Source organism: Cyprinus carpio, chromosome A25 (genome assembly GCF_018340385.1).
Source record: "Cyprinus carpio isolate SPL01 chromosome A25, ASM1834038v1, whole genome shotgun sequence".
Lineage (NCBI taxonomy): Eukaryota > Metazoa > Chordata > Actinopteri > Cypriniformes > Cyprinidae > Cyprinus > Cyprinus carpio.
Genome location: NC_056596.1, coordinates 112158 through 127884, shown reverse-complemented (window position 1 = coordinate 127884; position 15727 = coordinate 112158). Strand labels below are relative to the sequence as shown.

The following is a 15727-nucleotide window of genomic DNA, read 5'->3' as shown; positions in this document are numbered from 1 at the left end:
AAAGGTTTTTCACTGGTTTTAATTTTAGTTTTAGTTAACTTATATTGTGTACAAAACTGATTTCAAACATGGTAAGAATAAGCCTTTAGACCAGGTTTTTGAAATGCAGAAATTGATTAAAAGTGTTTATAAATTTTTTGATCAATAATGTATTTTTGAAAATAATTCGGAATCAAAATTTGGTCAATTCCGTTTAAGCGTTTTTGATGCAGATAAAAAAAAAAATTATATCTATCTTCTATATATATAAGAATATAAGATATAGATATATAGAGGCTATAGATATCTATATAGATATATATATATATCTATAGTATTATATGAGAGATAATATCTCTATAGCGAATCAAACCAGCTGTCAGTCAGAGCAGAATATTTACATATTCTCTCTCTCTACGTACCAGCCAATGGGGGTTCTCCCGGAACAGCGTCGTCTTCCAGGCACGAATGTCCGCAGGGCCGCCCCACACGTCGATCTCAGGGCTGGGACTCGTCTCGGATTGGGAATCTGGAGTCAGATTAGAGGCGGACTGGAAGCCTTCATCATCAGACTGATCCAGACACAGAGGAACCTGGCAGCAGAAACAACAGCATATAAGCTACCAGAGAGGACCGTTTTTAGGAGAAAATACTAGTATTGATTCTAATGTAGTATCTTCACCCGTATACTGAGTCCAGTAAGGTCTGCGTTGCTTGGAACGGGCGGCAGGTCCAGTCGGACGTCCATATCTGCCGTTCTGGAGTGCTGTAGGGCACCAAACAGCGACAGCCGGGTCTCTCTTTCAAACCTCTCCTCTGTATCCTGTCTGCGTCCCAGTCCGAGCAGCCCAGTGCCCGGCGGAGCATCCATGATGCTCAGGGTCCTACAGATGCCCCCGAAAACACCCCATTCCTCACCACAGATCAAAGACCACGCCCTCTCCTCCAGCCGCTGCATGTCCCGGCTCAGGTACCCGCCCAACGGTGGTCTGCGCTGCACGGGACGCTCCCGGCGCATATAGTCGTGACTGAAAGACAGAGGGGGCGGAGCTACGGACCCGGCCAGCTGCACCAGGAGCTCCAGGACAGAATCGAGTTCGGACAGTCCCGAAGAGTCCGCCCCATCCTGTAGCTGACTCAAGAGCTCCTCCAACCTCTCCGCCTCCTCATTGTGGCCAGACACGCGCATCTAAAAAGATAACAACAATATTATAATATGCGCGTGTGTTCTCAACAGCGCTCTCAGACGCTTTTTGTGACACCCCCCCTAAAAGACCCCCGAGAAAAGCACCACAATAACCATTCCTGCGCAGGGACCCAAGACCACAACAAAACAAATCACATCCAACACCGCGACGCTTCCACTACAACCATGAAACAACCAAACATCAGATCACACACAGCACACAATAATGACACCGCAACACCTCCACAAAACAAAACAAAACAACTCAGCAAGAGCGCGCGATGCAAGGAAACCTGCGCAAAACAAACAATTTTTTTACGTCACGAAATCATGATATGCACAGTATCGTTTGTCCTTAATTAAATAAAGTGTCTTTGAGCTTAATAAAAGGTATAAATTATATTTTGTGTATCTTCTAGCCTAAATATTCAATATTATATTAACATATTACATTTACTATTATGTTATATGCTCTTTGTTTCAATAAATAAGCATACATGATCCAAACCCAAAAGCCAGAGAACACAGTTCAAATACATTCTTATATATGAATATTTCTCAAGGTTTAGTGCACTCATAACGTGGTTTATTTAAACAGATAAAAGCATTGTATTTGCCGTATTTTAATACTGAAGGCAGTAAACAAGCACAACTGTAGCGTACAACCGCCATCACGCTCACATAAACGTGTCTTAAAGATCTTTTACTCACGTTAGAATTCGACTTTCAGCTGTCCGGGCTGCAATTGTTTATTCCACATCAGTGAATAAACATTATTTGTAATAAAACAACAAGAATTTGGTGCACATAAACACGCACAAGCTAAGCTTCCTTGACCGCCGCGCTACACACTGAAGTCCCGCCCTCTCTGTACTCTCATTGGATGAAACGTAAGTGAGTGCACATTCATTGGCTAAACCTGAGACACGTGCCCGCACTCTCAGTCATTTCATTGGATCAAACTTGACTGTATTATGACGTACACATCTCCGGATGCTAAAAGCGTCAACTAGCGGCGTCGCGGCGAATATTAATGCATTTGTTTCTCATATGAAGGCACGAGAGCTCCATAAATGTATAAATATGTTTACATTCATGCATTTTCTTTTCTGTATGTGATACACATCCTTTAACTATGAATATTTTATTTCTTATTAGACTTATTCCCTCAAGGTGACTCCAAATATTGCTGACAGTGCATACTTGACTTTATGTTTACTAGATCGAGTACACAAAATTTTGGATTCACCCCATAGGCTACAAGTCAAGTCATTAGTTATTTATGATTCTTGTAGTATTGTTTTGGTTAATGAATCTGAATGCATTAGTAATAAATATTCGTTTATATATAAAATGACCTTTAACATTTACATGCAGATGCAGTTGGTCTCCTGTTGGCAGATGAGGCTGGTTCTTTTCGCCCCTAAGGGAAAAACAGTAAAGAATGAACTTTCTAACAAGCTAGAGAAGAGTAGATGTCCCTGAACGTGAGGGACAACAACCCCATTCAGACTCAAACTCTGGCTCCTGTGAGATATGCAGATGCTTAGATGTTTGTGGTCAAGCATTACATTATTAATCATGACAGTTCCTTCTGAGATTTTCTTGGACCGCAGCTGAGGGAGATTTCTTGAGTGTGTGTGGGTTTGGGGGCCCGTGTCTCCCTTTTAGGGCAAAGCTGAAGAAATCTCTTTAATATCTGAAGGTGAGACACCACTGCAGATGAATCCAAACACAAACACCTGCTCGGGCGAGCTTTCCTTGAGTGATGGCTCTCACAGCGAGAATGAAAAGACCCGAGCTTCTTATTTTCCCAGCATGTGGAAAATCTGAGCGTTTTTTTTTTTTTTAGGCTGAAGCTGGGTTGCATGGAATCGTGACTAAGTTAATTCAGCGCCCATGCAGGGGGGCTGCACGGTCTGATCGGATTAATTCAGTTATAGAATCATGGGTAGCAGAAGCTCCTATGAAAGAGAGACTCTCACACATCCAGACCGCCTCTTTCCCAGGTTTAACTAAAGACAGAGACTCATATAATGCTTATTACCGGGACTTTCTAAATTTACATAACTCAAGAGGCGTAAAAGGTGAAGGGTTTATATTTAAACTGTCTTCCTCTCATCTGAAATCTAATAAGAGAGAGGTGTAATTTGTAGATTTGTTTCTGCGAAGTAAATCATGAAAACATTCCTGATCATCTGATTTAAATATTTCAGTTTTGGCACTAACACATTAGGTCCATTTGTGGTGGACTCGGGACTTTAGGTGTGTTTTTTGTGTGTGTGTTTCTTTATTGTTTTTAGATTAACAAAATACCACCATTCAAACAAACAAATAGGGAAGGGGCAGCAACATAGTATCAATAATTTACAATCTGAAAGAGAAAAACATAAAAAAAAAAGTGTTGAATAAATGTTAGAATAAAAACATTGCCAAACAATGCCATGCATCAATGGTAGTAGGTTAAGCCTTGTTAATTTGTGCTGTTGTACATTCATAGGTTACTGTTTTAAGGAGGCTATGAATCCAAAAGGTTTTTGCACACATGTGCGGAGTAAACCAGTTTTGTATTATTGTCTTCTTTGCAGCTGTAAACCAGCAAACAACATTCTCTTCTTAAATTAACTTATACAGGAGTTAGAATTGGTCACTGAGAAGACATAACCGGATAGACGTGTAAATCAATTTGTAGTAAAAAGGACAAAACAGAATTCACACGAGTCCATAGGTGTGCTTGTTTTGATACTGTCCCACTCTTCTTCCACTGCTCCGTCTGAATGATGTTCTCATTTTTTGCATTTGTCATTTTCTCTTTTTCTGGTTCAACAACCCATTTTAAGGGAAAGTTCATCCAAAAATGTAAACTCTGTCATTTACTCACCCTCAGGTTGTTTCAGACCTGTTTGATGTTCTTTTTTTCTGTTGAGCACCAAAGAAGATATTCTGAAAAATTTCAGCAACCAAACAGTTGGCATTGACTTCCATAGTATGGGAAAAATACAGAAATATGAAAGACAATGGCTACCATCAACTGTGTAATTTTATAGTTATCTGCTTATAGTTATACAGCAAAAAAGACAAATATTATTTGGTGGCCCGAATATAAAGAGGATCCCTGGTTTAAACCTTTAGTTTTAATATTAACGTCAAATTAAAGCTTATATCCGCTACAGACAAAAAATACAAAACATCAAAATTTCCTCATTTTCTCTCGCAATTCAGAAACTTGCAATTGTGAGGAAAATATGTCAGAATTGTGAGACAGAACTGTGAGATAAAAACTGGTAATTGTGTGAAAAGAGTCACAAAGACCGTGACAAAAAACAACCATCCAAAATTTTCAATCCAAAAATCAACAATCATTGGTTTCAGCCCAAATGAAAGTCATGGTTTCATTTGAGCGACTGTGACAGCTTTATGCAAATCTATATTTTTTAACCAGTGGTTTTCTACGAAACAGAAACAGACTGAAAACACTCACATTAACCGTGTGTTCACACTGACAGCAATTCTTCCTTGGTTGCTATAAGATTGGTAGTTGCAACATTGCATCACCGCTTATTTGCATAAATTTGAACTCTACTTTGTTACATTGTACAGAGGTGGAGAAAACACCCTTATGTTTTTTTTATTGCTGTCAAAGCCAGTGCATCCTATCAAACTCACCTGTTAGAAGCTAATCAAGTTTGTCAGATGTTCAGGTTGTGTAACACACCTTCATCCTCCAAAAACATGACCAAAACTATGCAAAAATAGGATAAAGATGGTTTGTATTATTGGCTGCTGAGAGCATGAAATCAATTTAAGAGACATTTAGAAACCAAACACTCAATGATTCTGCATATTAGTGTTATTTTTAGTATTAAAGCCTATATATTTAGTGCAGTATTTAGCCTATATATATATATATATATATATATATATATATATATATATATATATATATATATATATATATATATATATATATATATATATAGGCCATATTACATATATATATATATATATCTATATATATATATATTATATATATGTATATTTTATTTAGACGTGTGTTTTAATAATTCTGTTATGTGCTTTTGTCATGTTTATTATTATTATTTTATATTTCTATATAGCTTTTTTATTTCCGTTTATTAATTTTACTACTTCTACTTAAACGTATTTCAGTTAGATGCCAAGGCAATATTTCTATTTTCATGTACTGTACATTTTTTGTTTTTGTTTTCTTTTTCAAAAATGTTTTATATTGTATGTCAACATTATTTCATTTACCGAAAATGATTTTTAGTAGTTTTAAGAATAACAGTTCTGTAAGTGTATTGGGTCCTCGCCTGATATAAAAGACAAAATCTGGCGCTTCCTTTCTACTTTCAAGACATTAACTGTGCTGACAAATGACAGTGAAACCATGTAAATCTCGTCATGAAAGGTCACATAATGTCTTCGCAGCACCTGATTCATTAGAGACCCTCCAGATCAGGGGCTAGAAAAGAGGCGAAACCCAACACTTGAGAAATGGACGTGTATATTTATTCATACAACGATCAGACGGCATGTTGGACCTGTGGCGGCACAGTTCACACATACGACATCAGTCCTCCGAGAGTCCAGAAAGAGCACTCGTAGTCAATCCCAGAACACCTTGCTCTCGCCACATTCACAAGTGAAAAAAAAAAAAAATGTAGACAACAACAAACAAGTTTTCTCAGAGCATAACGCACAGGAGAACAGTGTAGACAGAGTAGCATTTTAATACAAAGGCATATATTTTCTTTAGGACATAAAATATTAACTGCACAGCAGTAAGAAAAGGTTGTGTACAGATTGTTTGTTCATACACACCATTGAAACACAATTTCGGGTCGGTACAATAATAAAAACAATTGTGCTAATCAATAATTCGTTTTGCATAAAAAACCAAACGTAATGGCAGCTGTCCAGAGGGAACGTATTGACATTCTCCTCCACACATTTATTCAGCTCGAGCATTTTTCCCAGTGCGGTAAAACTCCTAAAAAGCACACACACACTCACCACAAACACCCAAAAGATATTAAAAACCGGCGCTTTTGCTCTATACATACAGCATGTTCAAATATATTGGCATATTCTGGCTACAGCACACCTCTGAATACTGCACTTACTGATGTCTAACACCACACTTCACGTACGCCACGACCTCTGACCTCTACACGACTACCGAAACCCCACCCACCCTGACGTCCTCAACACCGTACCATCACGTTTAAACACATATTAAGGCACGTTTTGGCTACAGAAAGGCGTTAAAAGAAGCGGTTTACACTCGACTACGGAGACTCGCATCTGTGCTTGTGCTGCTTTTAAGGGACAGTTCATTCTAAAAATTAAAATTATTTACTCACCCTCATGTCATTCCAAAACCTGTTTACTTTTATTTTTCCTGTGGAACACAAAATTAAATTGTTTATTATGGCAGAAAACGTGTGAAGACATTCTTTAGAAAATGTTTTTCTAGGGCTGGGCATTGACACAAATTACACAACTTGATTCAGTTCTGATCTAAATTCAATTATGATTCATTTTGATGTATGTATATATATATATATGCATATATATGTGTGTGTGTGTGCGTGTGCGTCAGTATGTCAGCTTTTCTCAAATGAAATATTTTATTTCTATCAATCCTGTAGGGAAACCTGTCAGTTGGTTAATTACTGTAATATTTAAGGTTTAAATAGTTTTGATTTGTATACAAACATTTAAGGCAATTTTTATGGTAATTACATAATTATCTTTCTATTCCAATTCGTTTTTTTTTTTTATATATAAACATTTAAATGCTGGCTGCCATAATAACTTATTTTCAAACATACATTAAATAATGAAGAACGTAAAGTAAAAATACAATGAATATGTAATATAGCGGATACATATTTAGCAAAATTTTCCTCTCTAGATTTATTTTTTCTACCTAACTGTCAAGTTTCTAAACATTGAATGGCTAAACTTACGTAAATTTACATTAAGTTACATTTAATTCTATCAAAGTCTTAAAACGCTTAAAACGCTGATTGAGCGAATACAATTACGATTAATCACATTCAAAATAAAAGTTTTTGTTTTCATAATATGTGTGTGTATTTATTATGTATATATAAATACAAACACATGCATGTATATGTTTAAGAAAAATATGTTGTTTATATTTTAAATATATTTATATATAATATACAATATAAGAATTTAAATATATAAATATATATACATGTAAATATTTTTTTAACATATATATTGTATGTGTGTGTATTTATATATACATGATAAATATACAAAGTACCATATTATGTTAACAAAAACTTTTATTTTGGATGCGATTAATCACGATTAATCGTTTGAAAGCACTACAAGAGACACATGATACATTTCAGTAAGTTGTACTGTATCTTTCAACATACCTTCTGATGTTCGTTCATTTATTTCGTTCTGTAACTTTTATTAAAGTGTGACCTATGACTCTGAGGCTATGGTTTGAACTGAAGCGCTATAGCGATCGGTCACTCCACATTTAAGCGCACCAAAACAGTATTTATTGATTGAATTTTGTAATAATATTGACAGAATTTGAAAGCTAAGACTTTGTTTCTCATCAAATGTAACAAAGCACTAAGCTTACTGCGATTTTCTGGATAGGATGCGCGCTACAAATAATCAAATTATGTTAAGTGAAGTTTTTACACAAGCATCAAGATCGATTCTTTGGATTTAAGAATCGATATCAGTTCATCAAAATGAAAATTGATGAAAATTTAAGAATCTATTTTTTTCAACCAAGCCCTATTCTTTTGTATACGACATTTGGAACGACACGAGGGTGAGTAAATGACAATCACACGTTTATTTTTAATGAACAATCCCTCTAAAAATCAAAGAGTAATTGGCAAGGGTAGATTCGAACGCATGGAGTCAGAATCACACATACAGTTACGATCAAACCCGCTCCTGCTGCTTGTATTAAAGCAGACGGGAAGAGAGAGGCGAGGGCCGGCCCGTGCCAAAGCGCTTCACACCAAGCAGCTCTGCCCAACTCTCCTGACAGAAACAGAGAGATCTCAACATCTGACATCGCGTGCCATCTGCTACCATGAAACCGCTGCTCTCAGATCAGTAACAGGCAGCGAGATCAGACTCTTTCCATAGAGAGGGACCCGCTAAAAACTTGAGTTCAGTGGGCCACATTAACAGAAAACCTGTTTAAAGTCAAATTGGAGTTATGTGGTTTTTATGTCATGTATAGTATGTAATATTTTTTTATTTTGTAGAAACAGTTTAATGAAATCAATCGTGGCCATGCTTTGTAACTCCAAAAAAACCCTCTAGCCTTGACTATATTCTAGTTGCTTATTGCTTGGTTTTATCATATACACAACTGTTCAAAGGTTTGGCGTGAGCAGGCTAAGATTTTTTTCTTCAAAGAAATTAATACTTTTATTCAGCAAGGATGCATTCAATTCATCAGAAGTGACTGTAAAGACATTTATAATGTTGCAAAATATGTTTCAAATTAATGCTGTTCTTATGAACTTCAAGTTTAGCAAAAAAAAAAAAAAGTAGTAGCACTTATAAGAAATGTTTCTCGAGCACCAAAAACCGTTTTGAACATTAATAATAATAAGAAATGTTTCTCGAGCACCAAATCATATTAGAATGATTTCTGAAGGATCATGTGACACTGAAGACTGGAGTAAGGATGCTGACAATTCAGCTTTGCATCACAGGAATAAATTACATTTTAAAATATATTCAAATAGAAAAAAGTTATTTTAAATTGGAATATTATATCACAATATTTCAGTTATTATGCAGTCTTTGTGAGCTTAAAAAAACGTACAAATCCCAAACCTTTGAATGGTCGAGTATATGCACGAATCGTCCTTTTGTCCACAATGCTCTCTAGAATGAGACTGTCCCTCACCTTCTCCAACTAGCATTATCAATTTGATTATTTTGTTCAGCCTGTAATGCAAAACAAAAAGCTTCAAGCCTTTTTTCTTGATGTCTTTAAGACACTCAATCAAACGCAAAAAAGGTTTTGTCCAAAGATAATAGCGTCTCTGGGAGCAGAATTTTGGCGGAGTGCTATAGTACCATCTTGTTTAGTAGTGAATAACAAACAAATTAGTGTGTCATTATCCTCCCTGCCAAAATAAAGCCATTAATGATCCAGATCACACATCTAAACCCTTTCCAAAAGAGCCGCAAACAGTCGAAGAGAAGTTTTCAGCTTTGCTCAACCATCTCAGGCCAGAAACACAGTCTACGCAAGCTGAAATTGAGTTTGTGTAGCTAAAACATCTATACTCTTGCATATAGCCTGTTTCAGGCATTTTCTTCTTTTTTTTCAGAAATGTCCCAAAATCTGTCCTGTGCATCGACTGTTTGTGCTTTCTGTAATAAATTCAGTCAGTGACAAAGTTTTCACAATAAAATGATTTTCTGAAGTAAACTCTGAAATAAAGTCTTTGCAACAGGTAAAAAAGAAATGCCTCATGACAACTTCTTATTGCCTGTGTTGATTATTTGTGGATCTACTAGAGAGTGAGTCCATATGGCTGAAACTGAAAACAGGTGGTTATGAAATGGACGGCCATTTGATCGTCTAAACTGATATGTTTGGAATAACATACTAGCATACTGCAGTGCAGTACACACTGTTTTGTGTAGAAATGTCTCAACTTTTGATTCAAACAATAAGTTAAAAAGGAGATGTTAATAATATATTAGATCATGCTGGAAATGGAAGATCAAGATGAGTGTATTCGCATTGTGGGATATACTGTAGTACTTTGTGCAGTGTAACTCACTTGTGTTAAGGTGTGGTCACATTTCAGCATGGATCTGTCCATGAAAACGTACCCAACAGTGGTAAAAGTTTTGGCACCCTGCACATTAACAGTACATACTGCAGAAGTAGTAGGGGTAATATGCTAGTATGCTGTTCCGAACACATCCCATGCAAATCCTGCGGTCGCCTTCAGCTGCTTTTGATTGGACGAGACCAGATGTGACCTCACCGTAGGCACACCCCCTGCTCACACACACTGCAGGGTCATGGGCTGCTCCCTTTTGGTCAAAATATAGGCATCCTTTTACACACACACACACACACACACACACACACACACACACACACACACACACACACAGAGAAGCTTTAAAAACAACTGAAACAAGGCCGTCTATTTAAAACGTTATTTTTCTCTTATAAAGCTTTCTGCATAAAGACTGGCACATTAAAAAAAAATATAGAATACGATTCTTAAAACCTTTGTCTCTACACAGAAAGAAACTGAACGTCTGATTATAGTGATGAGCTAAATACACACTGAGAGCGTTCGTTCGGACAGGGTTAGAGGTCAGTCACTTTTTTCTCCAGCGCTGCGGCGATCTGCTGCAGTCTCAGCGTAAACTGTTTACTCTGGGCAGCAGGATCTTCCATCCAGAGACATGATGATCTACAGAGACAGACAGCGACCATGAGCCTTCACTACACACACATTATACAACTATCTATACATCCATCCATCCATCTGATGTTTTTCCCCCTCATCTTTTAACTGTTTATTTAAATGGTCCTGCTGTGTGACAAATTAATTTTTTTCCCATATAGTCTCAATTAATGTAAAACAACTTGCATATTAATTAAAAAAAAGAAAAGCTTAAAAGCTTAAGGTCAAAATACTTGTATATGTCACTGCTGTCAGTTCTTCATGTCAGTTACCCGTGTGTGTGTGTGTGTGTGTGTGTGCACTCACCCCATCGTAGTATTTGCTGGCGTACCGGTAGAGCTGATGAAGAGCCACTTGTGTGTTCAGTTTGTCTGTGTGTGACTGAAAAACAAACATTAATAAACCTGGACTGTGTATTTGTTGGACATTATCTCGATGGAACTCTCAACTTCTCGTTTACATGGATCTAATGTGAAAAATATGGCATTCAGCTTTTAATGTTGTGTCAGCTTTTCTAAAATCTTTGTAAACATTTATTTTATTGCTATGTATTTATCTATTATTATTGATTCATTATTTTTTTATTGTTACTTTTTAATTATTTATTTTTATATACATATTTAACAATCTCATAATTATCAACAAATTGTATTTATTTTCGAAGTCTACCAAGTTTGGCTTTTTCTCTAAAATTACAAATTCCATAATAAAATTAAATAAACATCTCCATAATAAAAAAACAACAAACAGCTAATTTTAAAAAAAAAAAAAAAAATCTGTTAATTTTCCCTAAAAATCACAGAAAGCCCATCACTCACTCACCCGTGACACTTCAGCCAGATGTGTGTTCATTTCCTGGTCACTGACTGACACCATCTGCCGGATTCCTTTATAGTACCTGTGGAGAAACACAAGAGACGTCTGATCCAAACTGCAGCTAAAAACACCTACTATGAACAGGGTTGACTGCTTCACATACAGTATCAGTCAGAAGGTCTCTACCTGTCTCTTAAATTGCATTTAAATCTAAAAACACAAAAACAGCAGAATATACTGTTGTGTATCTAAGTATATCTTATTTAAAGTGTCTCAAACACAAAGATTATCAAGAATCACTTTAAAAGATTTGATGCGTTTAAACTTTAGCAGACTAGTTCTACTTCAGAAATGCTCAATGTATCCGCCTGGGAACATAAACACAACTTAGCTTCCCAGAGGACTGCTAAAAACCTGTCGCTCTGACTCCCAGATATTGCATAAAGCCAGTAAATCAGATCATGCTGAGAAAGTTCTTGGCATTTTTGTGCACAACATGCATCAGACAGTCTGTAAAACATCTGTGGGGCGTCCGGCTGGAGGCTGAGACTGCGCATACTGGAGCACTTACTCGTCTACCATCCTTTTGTAGGTGGAGATCTCCTTTGCATAGAGTAATTTGTTGCTGGGAGAATCCTGCAGGCGACAGAGAGAGAGAGAGCAAGTCGATAAATGATGTGTTTCTGGGTTGGTTTGTCTGTGGCTGATTCTCAAACACTTACCCGGCTGAGTTTGTGCTCTGTTTTTGTGCAGGCGTCCATGAAGGTCTGAGCGATGACAGACAGAGAGGCGTCCACGACCTCGCTCACATGCACGTCAAAAATGAAGTGAGGGTTCTTCAGTATGTTCACCCAGAAAGACGCAGCGGCAAACTGCGGAGAGAGGCGGATGAAAATTAAAGCGGCTGTGAATATGAAATACTTCACTCATATATTCAAGGTTTCTTGCAACAAAGCATACAGTAATTTTAGTCATTTAGTTTCAAACTTCAGCAGCCTTGGTTCGGAAAAAGTAATTTTCATGTTCAATTTAAGTCAAGTATATAATAATGTTATTCCATATAATCTTTCAAATTAATATATATATTTTAAAACTTATTAAATATAGCATGTCACTGCTGTCACTCCATGTCAACTACTACAGTATATACTGTATATTTAGAATTGACTATATATATATATATATATTTAAAGAAATAGTCAATTCTGAAGTCGTCAATATTTTTGTTTAATATGTTTTATTTTTTAACCCACACACACACACACACACACACACACACACACACACACACACACAAACACACACACACACACACACACACACACACACACACACACATAATAAAAAGAACAATACTGTTCATTAGTAAATTTTGAAGTGAAGGTCAAAATTTTAATTAAACGTTTAATCATGCTTTAGTCAAAAACCATAAGTTGATGAGTGAGTAAAGTTAACAGCACGCCTCTCTTGAACAAACTGTACAATTTGAGGAATCGTTCATGTCAAACAGGTCAAATTATGCGGCAGAGTTTAATAATCACAGTCAGTGGTTTGTTTAAATCTCTTACCCTCGGGATGAGCAACAGCGATGCTCTCCTTCGCAAACAACGCTAATTATGTATTTAATCCATTTTATACTCAGTCTTTCCTGCGGTTGGCGCATAAACTCACATTTACAAATTTACAGAGCAAATAATTCACTCAATCCGCCCCTCAATACTCACTCCGTCGGAGCATGAACACGGACAGACGGCTCTAGAATTTCAAAACAGTTTATTAAACAGCTCTTGGCTTTTGTTTCTTGTGAGCCGGTTTAAAAAAAAAACCTCGTTCAGATGACTGATTCTGGAATATATATTGGCTAGTCGCATCTCTGAAGAGAAACAGTAGAGAGAGAAAAAAAGGTGTATAATGACAGAACAATTAAATGAAGCAGGGATGTAATTAAGGTGTTTGTTTGGCTGTGAGCAGGTTTTATATTTAATAGAATCGCTGGTGAAGCTGCTGGAGTGATGATATTGCTTGTCACATTTATTCACATCTCAGCAGCAGCTGTCAATCACGCCGCACCCGCGGCAGCACATCAGGTGGAATAAATGAATGCGGCGCTGGCATTAGCATTTGCCGAACGGTCTCTCGAGAGAAGAGCAGAGACGCCGCTGGTGACTAGCACAACACGCGCACACTCTCTCCCACCTGTTGGTCTTCCAGATGTGTATGGTTTCCTCATCTACGTTCTCCTTTCTAATCCATTAATCATAAAAAAATACTAAAAAGTATTTAAAACCGCCGGCGGGACGCTGGTGCCAGAACAGAGCACACTGCGAAAGAAATCATCCACGAACTGCTGCAGCGTACCCTGAAAACACACAGACACAAAAAACAAGGTGATTAGAGTTTAGCACTTCATTTTAAGAGTGCTGTAAGTGTTTTTTTTATGCGTAAAATGATTCTTCTAACTCACAGTTATCACTAAAATTCTCTATAACTGCCCTGAGCTTTCGTGGGAGAAAAAAAAAAAAAAACTTTCGCAGAATTTGATGCCATGAACCTAGGTTAATGAATATTTTATTTATTTATTTCTATTTATTTCAAATGTATTTATTTCTTATTAGTTAATTTTTTTGTGTGGAATATTTTATAATCTCACACACAACATACAAAGTACATAAAGTGCATAAAAAATAAAAACATATATAAAAAAAAAAAAATATATATGTACGCACAATCACACACAACATACAAAGTACATAAAGTGCATAAAAAATAAAAACATTTTTTAAATATAAACATTTTATATATATATATATATATATATATATTATATATATATATATATATATATATGTGTGTGTGTGTGGTGTGTGTGTGTGTGTGTGTCTCTATCTATCTATATACAGTACATACATATATATATATATATATATATATACATATATATATATATATATATATAATATCTATATATATATATATATAGACACACACACACACAAACATTTATGTACATTTTTATTTATATGTAATTTTAAATGTTTTAATATAATTATATTGTTATTATATTGGGTTATATATATAACAAAAAATCTGTTTTTATAAATGTTAACATCACTTTCAAGTAAATTATTTGAGGTTCAGGTGACAAAAATGGTTGAAAACCCTTGATACATGTTATAAGACCTGAGCCCTGAAACATAACACAGATCTTAAAAAAAAAAACCCCGCAGAAAACCATCTGATTTCTTCACACGTCAGGCTGCTGGGTCACTGACAGTCACACATGGATGTTTTCATGCTTTGATCGGCCTGACAGGTGAAGTTACACGCTTCTCATCTCCACTACACCTTGTGTCTGTCAGCACTGACAGAATTACTCCTGTACAAGGTGAAAGACTTGTGAGGTAATTAGCCTCTAATCGCCCACTTTTACTGCGAACGGGCCTCTGACACAAGGACATGTGACGAACCAATCAACACAATTAGATTTACACGTTGTGAGTTAAGAGAACATGCGAGCACTCACAAGAGTTCCTAGAGGTTTATGGAGGTTACAATAATTATACGACACACTTCCCACATTAAATACTGCTGTAGAGTTGGACTGCTCATCAGCAACATTAAATCATAAGTCAAAACTGATTATGCACCGTTTTCATCTTCCATCAAAATGTACACAGCTAAAATAATTTCTTAATCAGGGGACTGACTTTTTAAAAATGGTTATCTGTTGAAATGATGCATAATACAAGATAAATGTACACGCCTTTAGAGAATCAAATTTATTTCTCATACTTTTTACAAACTTGTAAACAAAGTTTGTTCAATAATGTAACAATAATATATTTATATAAATTATATGTTCTCAAAAAAATAATAAATGAATAAATAAATACACAAAAAAATAAACAAAAAACAAAAATACAAACAAAAAATAATTCAACATAAACAGATAAGTAAAATTTAAACAACTTCAAGTTTTAAATGTTGATTTAGTTATCAGTTTGAAGGGTAATTCATTTTCATTATTAAACTGATCTTTTATTTCTTCATTTTATTAAGTGGCACTCTTCAGTTGCCTATGCAATGTTGCTTTTGACATGCATTTTATATACATTTTATCATTGTTTTAAAATATTTTTCCAATTTTAATATTTCACATTTAAAGTTTTTATTTACATAATAATTTTGTCTCTAAAACATCTTTTCTCCTGAAGTACATAAAACCACAAAAAAAACAAAAAAACAATAATATCAT

At 35.7% G+C, this 15727-nt stretch overlaps 1 protein-coding gene and 1 pseudogene across 1 annotated transcript; both read right to left on the bottom strand.

The window, feature by feature from the left end:
* Positions 1-362: 362 nt before the first annotated feature.
* LOC122135660 (gamma-tubulin complex component 6-like) lies at positions 363-1168 on the bottom strand. The gene is made up of 2 exons (XM_042715880.1): positions 662-1168; positions 363-572 (listed from the first exon to the last, which is right to left on the bottom strand). Exons 1-2 carry the CDS (start codon positions 1166-1168, stop codon positions 363-365), a joined length of 717 nt encoding a protein of 238 aa, XP_042571814.1.
* Positions 1169-9993: 8825 nt separating this feature from the next.
* LOC109075542 overlaps positions 9994-15727 on the bottom strand; it is an 80524-nt pseudogene continuing 74790 nt past the window's right edge.